The sequence below is a fragment of the Galeopterus variegatus genome, unplaced genomic scaffold (assembly GCF_000696425.1).
Source record: "Galeopterus variegatus unplaced genomic scaffold, G_variegatus-3.0.2 Scaffold4502, whole genome shotgun sequence".
In the NCBI taxonomy this organism is placed as follows: Eukaryota; Metazoa; Chordata; class Mammalia; order Dermoptera; family Cynocephalidae; genus Galeopterus; species Galeopterus variegatus.
In genome coordinates this window covers 171587-187139 of record NW_007730613.1, presented here as the reverse complement: position 1 = coordinate 187139, position 15553 = coordinate 171587, and the positions used below count along the sequence as shown (strand labels likewise).

At 35.8% G+C, this 15553-nt stretch overlaps 1 protein-coding gene across 1 annotated transcript in view; it reads right to left on the bottom strand.

Moving 5' to 3' along the window:
* Window positions 1–593: 593 nt before the first annotated feature.
* Window positions 594–15553, bottom strand: part of LOC103603208 (A disintegrin and metalloproteinase with thrombospondin motifs 20-like) — a gene marked incomplete at its 3' end in the record, with an annotated part of 102853 nt that continues 87893 nt past the window's right edge. The window contains exons 15-20 of the mRNA XM_008587706.1: window positions 11742–11859; window positions 7919–8106; window positions 7634–7763; window positions 2533–2659; window positions 886–1096; window positions 594–758 (exon numbers count right to left, since the gene is read on the bottom strand). Coding sequence (XP_008585928.1) covers window positions 594–758; window positions 886–1096; window positions 2533–2659; window positions 7634–7763; window positions 7919–8106; window positions 11742–11859 — 939 coding nt within the window. The remainder of the gene's footprint in view (window positions 759–885; window positions 1097–2532; window positions 2660–7633; window positions 7764–7918; window positions 8107–11741; window positions 11860–15553) is intronic.

Here is a 15553-nt window from a genome sequence, read left to right as displayed (position 1 = left end):
GGGGGTTTGTTCCCGGGCCCCCCCCCCCCGAATACCAGAATTGATGAATACTGGTATAAATAAAAATTGGTCCCTGATATAAAAGTGACAAAGTATTTGCATATAATCTATACACATCCTCCATATTCTTTAAATCATCTCAAGATTACTTACAATACCTCATACAATGTAAATGCTATGTAAATAGTTGTTATACTGTATTATTTTTGATTTGCATTATTTTTTATTGTTATATTGTCATTATTTATTTATTTACTTATTTATTTTTAGAATATTTACAATCTGTGGTTAGTTGAACCTATGGAGGTAAAATCTGCAGATGCCTAGAGCCGACTGTATATCACAGGCTGCTGTGGACACTGGTACTTTCTTATGAGTATGGTTACAAATTAACCATCAGTTAATGTTATTGCTAGCCAGATACCGTAAAGTTTAAGGACAAACCATTTGTAAATTTTTGATCACCTTGATAATAGTTATCTACAAAATGAGAAAATAAATTAAAATATGTTTGAATTTTATAAAGTCTCTGGTTGCAAAGCTTTCCTAACACCATATTATAACAGTTCTAATCCTCATGTATTTAATGTTACCTCACTCCACTCACTAGTAGCCCAAGTGGGACAGGAAAATTCATTGCAGATCTCTATCGTCACTTGGGAAAGCTCTTGGCATTCTCTGTCAGCAACACGGTGGCCAAAGTTATTTATACAATATGATTCTCGAGACTTTTCCCCTCCTCCACAACTCTTTGAACACTGATTTAGAAAAAGAAAAAATGTGAATAATGGAAAAAAATCGCATTTTTAACAATATATACTGTAGAGTAACACAAATATTTTATTAGAAAACATATTTTTTATTAAGCAATCACTTTTATTGTACCTGGGACCACTCTGAATAATGCCATCTTGTTAAGACACAGTCACCATGACATGGTTCTCGGGTAGTAGGTTTAAGTTGGTCACCACAGTAGTGGTCGTCTACTGGAACAGTGTGTCCTTTATGAATGGAATACTTCATACAGTGGATATCCAAGGTCCTATATCCTTGACCACAATGTGATGAACATTCACTTTTGCCAATGATATGCCACCTAGGAAAAAAGATGTTATTACACTTAGGAAGCATGCTAATTAACACAACTGAAAAATGTATTCAGAGAAACTCATGTATATGATGCAATTTGTTAATTAACACAACTGAAAAATGTATTCAGAGAAACTCATGTATACGATGCAATTTTAAAAATTCTAAGACTTGATGGACAAGCCACCATAAAAATGGAGCCAGTCTGGTTAAAGCTGGAGACAGGGAGCCAGCACTATACTTATCGACCTTACCATGGCGTTTGGTGACTGCTATGTTCAAGGAACCCCAAGCTTCCCCAAAAACCTTGGAAGACAACTGGTTTAGACCAAGATTACCCAATTAGTTATTGGCAGATTTAAGACTATAACTGAATATATCTGACTCCCAAACAGGTAGTCTCCCCTAATGAAGCCCTCCAAAGTACTTTAATATGAGGAGGAAATGTCTGGGAATCTGACTACATCAATAAAGGTAATGCCTTTAAGAGTTGATAAATTAGTTTTGTAAAGCATATCACACTTTCTAATTAATTCATGTAATTTGTATTTAGACATGTTTTCAGGGAAAACGTTTTTTCCATCAGTAAAAAATGCTAGTTTTAGCCAAATTATCTCAATTGTCTAGCAACCTAACAGACAATGTGAGTGCACCAGTAAAACAAAGCACAGATTGCACAAAGTTCATTTCCATCCCCAATAGCATCTCAAGGATTTCACTGTGCTTCACTCCACTGCAATGGCAGTGGATGCAACTTATACAGGCAGCTCCACCACTAGGCTTTTACTATATGTCTTCAGACACATCATAAATGTATAGAAATTCTCATCTTTGCTGAATGAAAGAGGTTCTGGCTATCCCTGAAAATTAAACGTCACCTGCTACAATGCAAAAAAGATTTGAAAGATGGGATTATTGTCCTTGGCTTCACTCCAAGACCAATCATACACACACAAAAAACCCAAATGACAAGAAATTTGGGTTAGAAGTGCAAACTTCCCTGACATGATCTAGGATAAAATAACTGACAATAGAGCATGAAAATCTATTTATTCTCCAATACTCTAACTTTAGAAATTTATTGATTCATTAATTCAATGGGAATTATAGAATCATGCTAAAAAATTTATTATTTCAGATGTTTAAGTTATTGATTTTCAGATTAGAATTTACCTGTATTTATTTTATAGACAAAATTGCCTCCATTTCCTACACAAAATGTTGAGGTCTATATACTGGCATTCAGCAAACAGTATGAATTAAAATTCAAACCAATTACTGAGTTTCATCATAAATTAGTGAGCCTGAAATTTTATAATGGCAGGGTCAGGCAATGGGTTTTAATTACAGGTCCACTCTGTGTCAGGCACCATGCCAGATGTTTTCATCTTAGCTCACTCATTAGTTTTAATCTGGTTACATTATACATTATATCTCTTTTACCTTAGTTCACAGTCTGTATTGCACCTTTCAGTCACAAACAATGGAAGTGGCAAATGGTCACATCTTTGATCAGATACTACCATATGATCACTCTTACGTATGCAGGTCATTTTTCTTCTATGAAGACCTTGGTTAAAGTCAAATGAAAATTTAAAATAAAAGCAATATTCATATAAGTAGATGTTTCATAATTATTTAATTCTGCTAACAGCTTAAAGGATTCAGCTAAGCAAGCAAAAATATCCAACACAACATACAGAGTATGTTAGTATTAGTCTAGTCAAGAATGACTTTGTATAATAAGGTGTATCCTGAGCAGTTAAGGAGTTTGCTTAATGAAGAGACATAAGAAAGACAGGTACGGTGTAGAAAGAAATTTCATTAAAGCTGGATAGAGTGGTTATCAGTGGAGAATTGAGTGGCTAGGTCAGCACTGATGCTACATGGTCCGGTACGTCATTGTTTCCATTATTTGCTTACCTTTCCACCCTAAGAGAATTGCACATCACTACTTGCTACTTCCCTGTCCATTGACATCATGCTTATGCCACTGACTGCGAGGGAATGTAACCCACTCCAGTTCTAACCAGCTCTCTTTCCCTTTTCCTCTACCTCCAGAACAGCATTTCCCAGATAGGGCTGATCTTCAGCCTGGAATCATGAATGGAAAAGGCATGGACAGACAATAAAAAGATCAGTAGTTGTCAAGGGTTGTGAGGGAGGGAGGGTGGGATGAAGAGAAACTGCACAGGAAAAGTACTGGGATACTGTAATGATGGATATATGTCATCACACTTTGTCAAAACCCAAAGAATTTACAACACAAGAGTGAACCCTAGTGTAAACTATGGACTTTAGTCCATAATAACACATCAAAATTGGCTCATCAATTGTACAAATGTGCCACACTGATGCAAGATGTTAATAAAAGAGGAATAAGCTGAGGAATTGAGGGGAGGTGGGAAAGGGGGGGAATATGTGAACTTTCTGTACTTTCTGCTCAATTTTTCAATAAACCTAAAATTGCTCTAAAAAATAAAGTTTATAAATTTTTAAAAATGACATGGATGAAGCCACTAAGTTGGAGTAGAGCCATAGCCAATTAGCAGCAAAACCATGGTATGAGCAAGAAATAAACCTTTGTTGTTCTAAGCCACTGAGATTGGCATTTGTTTGCATGCGGCATAATCACAGCAAAAGCAAACTAAGAGAAGTGGTCATGACCGCCACAGTGGTCTGAACTTCACACTTTCTGCAATGAGAAGACAGTAAAGAGTTTAAGCAGTCAGTGATACGATCAAATTTCCGTTTCATCAAAGTTCAACTTCGTACTTCCAGTTAACTAAATATGAACACATATGTTTACCTCTGCTCCTACTAAATACCCTTCGAAATAATGGTAAAGCACTGTGAAAAGGCATAAAACTAAAAGAACAAAAATAAAAAGAAAGGAAACACAGTAGGCAAGAAAAGGAAATTCTGAATGTGAAAGTGGATGGAAATAAGTATTTAAGAGAGCCAAGGAAGATGAAACTTAAGCCCATGAAGACGAAAGTGAAGGAGAAGCAAACCATTCATGCCACAGAATCCAGGAAAAGCCCAGGAACTGAAAACACCAGGGTCCTCTGAAGAGGTGAATGTGTGAGGGACAGACCTGAAAAAATGGAGAACTCAACGAAAAGTATCTCTGAAAAATGGATGGACCACTACCCTTCTAGCTGAGAGCAGCGCTGTCCAACAAAAAGAGAATGTCAGCCACTTACATAATTTTACATTTTCTCATAGTCTCAGTAAAAAGTAAAAAGATACAGGTGAAATTAATTTTAATAACATTTATCCTTAACTCCAAATATCCAAAATATAACGTCAACATGACATAAAAATTAAAATTATTAACAATATATTTTACATTCTTTTTCATACTAAGTCTTCAAAACCCAGAGTGTACTTCACACTGATAGCACATTCCAATGGACTAGCCACATGTAGCTAGGGGCTACCATGTTGGACAGCATAACTCTAGAGAAGGTGAACTTGAGGGCACAAGACACTGTGGGGAAGTCAGGGATGCACCATACTGAAATAGGGTGACCAAGTAAAAGTCTTCATACTGAATTATGAGATCCCAGCCCACTGGGCTCTCTACTTCCCACTAGTTCCAAGCCAACTTCTATTGTTCTCTATCCTCTATGTGACCATCATAATGGGAGAATTCCTCTCTCGGGGGACTGTTTAACCCAAGAAAATAGATAAGCTGACAATGACATTGGGACTTCTCCCCAGTGACATCTGAAAGGGCTACTTAATGACTCAATTACTCTATAATGAAGCCTCTAGTTTGACTTCTCTGACATACCCAGGACTTTCAATTGGCACTTTAGTACTTCTTAAATATGAACAAATGACAAAGGATCAGCAGATATTTTAGGAAAGCCTCTAAAACAAAAGGGGCGAAAATAAAAACAAAATTGAGCTAAGGTGAAACAGACGTAAGTCAGAAAGCAGAAGAAAACTTAAGCACTGTGATTAGTACCCTCAGAGACATAATAGAAGATACTGCATCCATGAAACAAAAGCAAGATGTTATGAGAAAAAACATTAAGAAAACAATAAAATTAAGAGAAGAAATTAGAGAATAAGCGATCAATTTAGGAGGTCAAACATTCAAATAATACAAGTTTCAGAAAGTAGAAGAGAAAAATTTATGTGAATTATCAAAAAAAATGCAATGAAATTTCTCAAGACAAAGAATCTATGTTTCCAATTTGGAATGATATCCTAATTACCCAGGAAAATAGATAGAACAACAACAAAAAAAACCCCAAAACAAAACACAAAACACCCACCACATCAAGGCACATTGTCCTGACATTTCACACCATTAAAGAGGACCCATAAAACTTCCATAATAGAAAATGCCACATACAAGCAAGGAAATTGGAAAACAAGTCAAAAAATAAGGCTTTCAAAATTCTAAAGGAAAATAATCTACTTTAGAATTCATACCATCTAAATTACCAATCACTCAAGTGTAAGAATAGAATAATGCCATTTTCAGATATGAGAAAACTTTTAAAAACTACCTTTCTTTCTCAGTAAAGTACTGAGAAATATGTTCCATCCAATGAGGGAAGTAAATCAAACAAAGGGATTCATGGGATATAGAAAACAAGGAATCCAATTCCGAAGAATGGGAGAATTCCTCTCTCGGGGGACTGTTTAACCCAAGAAAATAGATAAGCTGACAATGACGTTGGGACTTCTCCCCAGTGACATCCAATAAGAAGAAAACTCCCAGGATAATAATGAAGGGAAATCTCAAAATGAAAGTCACCTACCAAGCCTAAAGAGCAACACCAACAAATTAGAGCAAGAGAAAAGAGGGCCACAGTAGCAAAAGATAAAGTAAAGAAAAATTGAAACTGATAAATTAAATAATGTGCTTGAAAATATGAAGACAAAATTTATAGTTCTGGAAAAAACGTTTGGGGACTGATAATTTTCACTACGATGAAAAACAAGTAAAGAAATAAAACTAAGTGAATTTAAGTTTAGAGACACCAAAAAGTTACACACACACAAAAATATAATCATAGTATACTGGGTGGCAAAAGAACCAATTGTTTCTTTTCGCCTGCACGTGATTGCTTAAGACACCTCTCCCGGTTTGAACTTCCAAACCATCTCTCACCATGTTTTGTCCAACCTTTCATTTTGAATCTTGCTATTCTTTTCTTGGTGTGTTCACCACGTGATAGAATATTCCTTCGTTCTCTTGTTACTTGGATTTGTCCTCCGCATATCCACAGCCACAGACCAGCTTGCACACTCAGTGCTGGAATGCTGATCCCAACCCCCAGAACTCCAATTCTCTTCGGTAAAGGGCATTCAGGGCCTTTCCATCAAAATGGATTCTTCCTTCTTCTGTGTTTGCTTTTCTGCCTCTAGCATTTATCCCAGTCAACCTTACATAGTCTCCTACCATATCCCTTCGCCCAGACACTGCCGAACAGTAACAGGAATGCCTGTCCCCATTCAACCTTCTGAGCAGCGCTGTCCCAACACCACAGGACCAACACTGTGTCTCTTGAGTGCAACAACACAGCTGCTCTGGCACCTTGTCGGCTCAGATTGTTGGATTGTCCCTCATCATCTCATCATCTGTTGTCACTGCCTCTGGCCACACACCTTCTCTCATGAGCTCACCTCTACACTGTTTTCAGCTGCTGCTCCTCTGACCCACTGCTTCCCTAATTCCCAAACCTTTTCTCTATTCTCCATGAGAGCAACTTTCCCAATCTACACAAACTTCTCTATATCTTCAGCTTCAATCTCCCCACAAACTGCTCCCTCCTTTTCCCATCTTTTCTGGGGTCTGCTCTGTGCATCTCTGTAGAGCTGCACTCACCATTTTAAATTAAGAAATCTACTTATGCTTCTGTTTCATCCACTAGACTTTAAAACTTGAATGCAGAATTAGGGTCTCATTAATAAATCTGAAACAAAGTCATCCCTCAGGAAATGTTTACTGCATTGAACAAACACAGCATTGCACAATTAAGTCTCTCAAATTACAGATTACACAGGCTCCAGTCTTTCTGTTTTCTTTCCCTACTGTAAATTTCCCTGCTTCTCCATTTCCCACTCTGCTCTTTTCAGTTATCCAGCAATCAGTACTAATATATTTTCTCGTGGGCAGAAAAGGGAAATAAAAGAATGAAAGCATGATATCTCAACACTAAAAGAGAGAGACAGGTTGCTAAGAAAGAGTGTGTGGGGACAAGTGGAGAAAAGGGCAAATATTTCACTGGGATGCAGGATACAAGTCAGAGAAACTTTCTGTGACTATGAAAAAGAGGGTAAGAACGTGAAAGGAAAGGAGCAGTAATGGAGAATGCTGAAAAGGGTAGAGTTAAATGGGGCTGTTAAGTATAAGAACCAGAAAGAGTGGGTGAGGAGAAATTTAGGAAGGAAAAAAGATGGGCAACCTTTGTATATCTGTGTGTGGACAGTGGGGTGGTTTCCACAGGCAGCCGGACTCAAAAGTACCCAAAGATACCAGCACGCACAGACTTTTGCATCCTGTTTAAAACCAGTGTACCTTGACACATTCTGGTACAGTCTTGCCATGGTCCATATGGATCCCATGTGAACAAGTCATTCCTTTCTTCCACAGGGACATTGAAGGAATAATGTACATCAGGGTTGTATAAATTACCCACACACAACACCTCAATAAAGATACAAAGGAACATACAATTAATTCATAAAAGATATATTCTTAAGACATCACATTTATATTTAATAATATATGCTAAGTACTTAACCAGTACAGTTTAGCAATATGATTAAAGCTAAGTCTTATTAATGACTACTGAGAATTTACCTGCAAAAAAATGTCTTCTTCTAGTCGATTGGTACTATTAATTCTTTCAACTGAGTTGTTTGATCCACTGTATTCAAAAATAGCTCCTTTTATGTTGATTTCTCTTTTTGACATACTTACAACAAAATTTCCATTCAAAAGAAAAGTCCCTTGAGTGTCAGACAATGCTGTAAAAGAATAAAATATCACTCATTAAATAGTAAAACCTGCTAGCAGTATAGAAAATACTCTTTAAACTTTTTAAAATCAAATCCATTTTTGAAATTAAAAAATGTAAGTGTAAATCAATATTAAGGAAATAAACTTTATTTTACTGTAATGTAGGATCTAACCTATAAGTAAGAAAATTTCAGCACATCAGCCAAAGATATTAAAATTGATTCACCCTATATTTTTTAATCTGAGAATGTTATCTTCTTCCATGAAACATGGAATTTCAGAAGGGACATACAGGAAGTGGAAAAGCAGAAAGAAGTCATAGTCACAGCAGACAGATCAGTTAAGTCAATCATGGTCATCGATGGTGCGGAAAGAAAGAGGAGCCAGACTGCTGCAACATTTCATTCATGCTTATCTTGGAAAAAAGGTACAAAGCTTTAAAACTCTAGGGTCAATATTCTAAAAGGCCATGCAATGACTGTACTATTCACTATACAAACAGCTGGATCAGTCTCACAGAGATACTCCATCACTGTTGATGCATATGTGAATATCTTCTTTTCAGAATAATATTCCTATCTCCCTCTTCGTTCATGCTCCCTTCCTGTTCTCTTTCCCAGTGACAGCCATTAATATAAGGTATCATATATGTATATGTGTGTATATTTATCTCTATACTATACTTATATATACATAAAACAATAATATAGTGTGTATTCATAATTTGTTCCTTTTAAATACAAAATTACATGGTGTCCACAGTAGTGTGGTAGTAAAAAGACCAACGTGGTGTTAAAATAACGGGTTTAAGTTCAAGTTGTTCCAGTTAACTGATCTGTGATCTTTGACGAACCTCTTGCTCAGTTTCCTAACCTGTAAAACAGAGATAATAAAAATTTCTTCCTCACAGGCTTTTAATCAGGATCAAATCTGGGAAATGTTTGCAAAAGTACATAAATTGCATGTAACTGACTCTGCTATTTATTTTTAATTTTCAAGAGGATGTGTACTATTTAAAATTTAATACTAATAAAACCCCCATATTAACCAAATGCTTTTTGCTTGCTTTACTTATGGTATACCATTCGGTGGAACAATAACCTCTTTGGAAAACATTTGTTTGGCATTCCAGGAAACCTCACAAAGTACACAAGTTACCTATGGCTAAATTTCATAATAAATGCAACACCCCTCTAACAAAGCAATCTTGGATCATTGCAAAATAAATTTGGCATTCCAGGAAACCTCACAAAGTACACAAGTTACCTATGGCTAAATTTCATAATAAATACAACACCCCTCTAACAAAGCAATCTTGGATCATTGCAAAATAAATTGGCGTTTCTGTGCATATGTGGACTAGTATAACTGTCTTTATATATTATATTGAATCAATGACAAAAACATAAAGTTAAATATTTCTCCTATGAAATAGAAATTCCATTATCCTAAGAATCTGTACTTTATCAAAAGTGGATAGGCTTATTTTAGGAATTATTGATTACATTAAATCTAAGAGAAATAAACAAAACTTTAGTGACTGAGAAAAATTCTTCAGATTTCATTACTTTTAGTTACCAAAGTTCATAAACATAAACGTTTTTAAAAATCCCTTTTAGTGACTTCACGTTTGTTTTCCTCACTTAAAATTAGACTTTAATATTTCCACTTGTATTTCTTTCACAAACTATACTACTACTTTATTGGTGAACATTTCTAATTTTTAAATTCAGGCAGAACCTGTGGTTCATTCCCAGGAAGATATATATCTACACTTGGAACCTGAGACCTCAAATTATTTATCTACAATATAGTAGCACACATCTATGTATGTGCACCTAGGTAATACTTTTAGCAAAAGAAAAATAATTTCTACAAAGTATAAAATAATAATAAATTAAAATATTTACATTTGATTTGGGAGGGGAGAGAATTTTTTAAATATTTTTTATTGAGATGAAATTGACCTAACGTAAAAATAACCATTATTAAGTGAACAATTTAATGACATTTAGTACATTCACAATGTTGTGCAACCACCACCTCTATCTAGGTCCGAAATTTTTTCACCATCTCAGAAGGAAACCCTATACCCATTAAGCAGTTTTCCCCTTTACATTTGACTTTTTTAATGCCAGATGTAATTCCTGAGACAAGCTGTTCATTACAGACTCAGATTCCCAGTTATAAGCATGAATTATTTGGGAAATATTTCACATCTTATTAATGTGAAGCAAACACTTTCTCAATGTCAGCTCTACACTACCATCTACTCCAGCTTGGTAAATTACAGATGTCAACATTAAAATATTCTCAGATAGATAGAAGAAAAAGGTTTGGGAAACATTCTTTTCTTGTTTGTGCCTAAATGAAATTCTCTAAACTTGAAAACCGATTTCTAAAAATAAATAACATAAATTAAGTCTATTCTCTATAAATAGCTAAAGGACAATATACTGGGACAAAATTTATTGATACCTAAAAATATGAAACCACAGCTCTTTTTCTGTCTTTCTTGAACACAACAGCTTTTTTTTTTTTTTTTTGTCTTTTGTCTTTTTCCGTGTCCGGCAACGGATCGCAACCCTCAGTGTTGCCCCCGTACCGGACCGGGGACCGGCAACGGGATTGCAACCCTCGGTGTTGCTCCCACACCTTGCTCAGCCAGTGAGCGGGAACCGGTCTGTATGTGGGATCCAAACCCTCGGCGGGAGCGACACCACACTTCCCAAGCGGCGCACTGTAGCAGTGCGCCACTGGGCCGGCCCCTTCCATCAACATTTTTTTTTTCCTTTTTGTCTTTTTTCATGTCCGGCAACGGATCACAACCCTCAGTGTCGCGCCCGTACTGGACCGGGACCGGCAACGGGATCGCAACCCTCGGTGTTGCTCCCACACCTTGCTCAGCCAGTGAGCGGGAACCGGTCTGTATGTGGGATCCAAACCCTCGGCGGGAGCGACACCACACTTCCCAAGCAGCGCACTGTAGCAGTGCGCCACTGGGCCGGCCCCTTCCATCAACATTTTCAACATACTGTTAATAAGAAACAGAAAGATAGGCCAGATCATACCAAAATAAAAAGTTTAAATAATAAAAATAGTTGAAAGCAAGTACCTTAGAAAAAAAATCATAAATAGATACATTTTAGATTACAGGACATCAGTAAAAGCACTTCATTAATTGGGGAATTATTCACACCTCACAGTCAAATAGCACTGGGTTTACTCGAATAAGTGCACCTAATATATTTTTAAGTCAGATTTGCCTTGGGCAGGTGAATTCATTAATTCAAGGATGCATCTGGTATAAGATTTAATTTTTTTTTTTTGTCTTTTTCGTGACTGGTAAGTGGATCACAACCCTTGGTGTGGTGTTGCCTGTACAGCGCTCAGCCAGTGAGCGCACCAGCCATCCCTATATAGGATCTGAATCCGCGGCGGGAGCGTCGCTGCGTTCCCAGCACTGCACTCTCCCGAGTGCGCCACGGGGCCGGCCCATAAGCTTTAATTTTTAAAAATTTAGAAAATTTTTCTTTAACAATCATTTTGGACTAAGGGTATAGAGTAGATAAAACAATAATAAACCATTACTATTATATCTTCATTACATACTCCATTATTGTATCAAATAAAAGGGAAAGCTAAAAACCAATACACAGCTTACCATAATGAGCACTATTGAAGACACCTGCCAATGTCTTGCATGTAGAGTTATCCCCACCACACACTCCACATTTGTCTCTTCTGACTTTGGAGTTTAACACGTGATCACAGCCAGCTTGCTTCAAAACACAATTATTACAATCATTACTATAAAAATTATTAATCATAAGCATGATGCCTTAAAGTTTACAAAGTTCATTTCAAAAATATTCTTTCAATTAACAAGAGACTGGGCACAGATTTTTTCAGAATATCTACTAATCTTGTTCATCAATATTTTCATGTATCTGTTTACATGGTCTATAAGCAGTGTTTTTCAAAGGACCATCCACAGGGTGGTATTTAAAAAGGCAGATTCCCAGATTTTCTGAATTAAAATCCTTGGAGATAAGAGACCCTATGAATCTTCATTGTAATACTGACAGTGATTTCTATACCCACTATAATTTGAAAACTACTCTTTAAAGAAATGTAATTCGAAGAGACAAAAGTATGATTATGTAAATAACACATTAGAATACTCCAAAAAGATGTCTTTCAAATGATATATATGTATTTTTTAACTCATGATCTTAGAACTCTGGAAATAAACTCAGCTTTAAATAAATATTTGAAGAAAAAAAAAACCTTTTATTTTCTCCAACACTAACACCCAGAAAGATAAAGTGTTTATTAAAAGAATAAATGAAAAATTAATGAATGAATGAATAAATAAATAAGTATGAAAGTAAATGGTTTGTTCTAGGGGTTTTAAAAAACAAGTGCAGCTGTTCTTCATGCAGAAGCTGTCCCCTGCATATGATATGATAACTTTCAGTTATTTGGAACACTCCTCTAGTGATCAGAAAAGAAAATTTCATAAGCATCGTGAATTCTTTCATACAGAAGTCAAATAATTTAAAAATAAAAATTGTAACCATATATTTTCTGAAAGTAGTATTGATCTATACGTTCAGATAATTTTCATATTTTTTCATTTCACATGACTTTATACTATCAATTTAGATAAAACACAAGTTTTTCACGCCTTGAAGTAAACTTTTTCTAGTATTAAAGCTATTTCTGATGTGTCTCTGAACATCTCATTAGCTCTTTAGGTGGAAGACCTTTAACACATAGGTAACTGGTAATGGATATTTGGTTACAGGGAGATAAAATTGGTCTTATTAAGCTCTACCTTAACCAAAGAAAAGTTCAAAAGATTACACTTATATTCTTTAGACAGCATTCATTATGCTAGTTCTGAAACTCACCATCCGTTCTCAAGATCATCTGCAATGTTTGTGCTTTATTTCAGTCTCTTCTGCTCTCACCTAGAATTCTGCTAAATAGCCCACCTACCTCCAATTTTCTAACCCAGTACTTTCTGAAGATGTTATTATGCAAATCAAATCACATCTCTCTCTCAACTTCAAATCAGATCTCCCTCCAAGAAGTTCAGAAAAAGAATGCACATAACAACCATCCACCAGTGCCTAACTCCAGCCCTGCTCCTTTACCTTTCTACTTATCTTCAATATTTAGCACAAGCCTCACAACCTCCATGAGGGATTCTTTGAATCCTATACTTACCTCCCCATAAAATAAGACACTTCTTGCTCAACATCCCTGCCACCTTGCAGAAGACCCCACAGTGCTACATTCTCAGTGTTTACCTGCCTATCTCCCCCAGCAACCTGTGACTATCTTGGAAGTAGGTTCTCTGTTCCATCCTTTCATCATGATGACTGGAACAATATCTGACATCTAGTAGCTACTCAATCAATGTCTGTTGAATGTACATAAGAAGTACAAGACAGAGGGCTGGAGAGAGGGAGGGAGGAATCAATGGATTTAACACAGACGGGAAAAGTCACCACAGACAGTCACATCTAAAGCAGCAAAGCACTTTACAACCCTTGTATCCTATTATTTTTACCTTTTTAGAAAGCTGACCTCATTGCCATCTTGATTCTGAGTACCACACACACAAAAAAATCAGCAAATTTATCTTAATGCTCTGTGGGTCACTGTGGATGACAGAGAACTGCCTAGAAACAAATCTAACTTATAGATAGCATGATATCAAAGGTCATTTTATTGGAATTCATAAGAACATGTTCTGAAGTAACATAAATAATATTTGGTTAGAGAAATAAAAGAAAAATATTATAATTAAAGTCACTGTAAATATAATTGAAACTTAGAGAGTTTACTTACCCGACACAGGCCTTGAACACAGATGTCATTAGTTTCAGTTCCACAAGGAGTACCATCCTCAACCCTGTCCTTCAACTGGTAGAACTTAGTGGTTCCAGCAACCCGACAATAGAGTTTACAACGATCTTTTATGGCAACTGTAAAAAAAAATAATAATAAAATTCAAAGTTTTGGTGTACAATAATAAAGCTGCATGTTTCTATGTCTCAAAAAATTTTTACAACAAAGAAATGCTATCATTACTTACTCCCACTGTACTTTGGAAGCCACCTCACATTAGGGGAAAGGCCATTGATGTTGAAATGTTTACCATCAAAATCAGAGCACTGCTTCTCTCGAAAGTCTTGCTTGCCTTTTGGACATGAATCAGTATTACATGATCGAAATTTCATCCTGCGGCCCACACAGTACTTGCCTCCGTTTCTTGGCCTAGTCAAATTCATTACATTTTAAAGCACGTCAGTACAACAGTATTTCTGCCCTTTACTTCTAAAACTGTTCCATTCTCTTCCAGGATCTGAAAAACCACTGATGTTCCACTAACACTTTTCATCAGAAGTATGAAATAGGAGTTTTAAGCAATTCTACGGATAATGATCTATAAAAACATCTACCCTAGAGGGGACACTGAGGTCTGGAGGGCAGAAATGACATTTTATTCTCAACTAGACTAACTAACATGAAACTAATGATGGGAATATGTTTTAAAACTTCAAAAAAGGGTTTGTTCATTTTCTGTAAGAAAAAAAAAAAAGGACATGTGGGAATATGTTTTAAAACTTCAAAAAAGGGTTTGTTCATTTTCTGTAAGAAAAAAAAAAAAAAAGGACATATAGTAAGCCAAGGACAATAATGAAGAAAGACATCATGTTAAATAAAAAGGAAATATATATGTATCTTTGTCATGCATATCCTACTTATCACTCAGTTCAAGGAGTTTCATGGTATCAATTCATATCCGTCTCTATTTCAACTTATGCTGAAAAATAAAAACTCCTTTTTTCAGAAGTTTTGAAAAATAAAGACTTCTAGCATAATTTAGCTGTTCTAAAATTTAAATAAATTATGTGAGATTTTACTCAGAGTATGTCACATTTCTTCATTAAAAATGCTTGTTAATAAAACTGTAAGTAAAGACAATCATATTGCTAACCAACTAACATATCATATATAACAGAAACAAAATCTTTATGGAATCTCTAAGCTCTTTTATACTTTGATGAGGGGGAGTTATGTTTCAGTACTTATTCAGCTGAAGACAATGATGCATTTATAAACATGAGAAGCAGAGAAAGAAAATATGACATGTCAAATTACACAAAACAGTAAGAACCTGGTAACCAAACTATAAATTTTCATGTTGCCAAGGACAGCCAAAACATAAGTGAGAGGAGCCAGGATCTTTCGGGGGTTAATGAGGAATTGGTCAATAGACACAAAGAATCATTGAGTATTGTAATGATGAATAAACTAACTATACTGATCTAACCACCACACACTCTACACAGTTATTGAAAATCAGTGTTATACCCCAAATGTATGTATAATTTAAAAAAACCCTGCTTCTCCTGAGTTGATCTAAGTTGTTCAGCCAAAAATCTACAGTCATCTTGT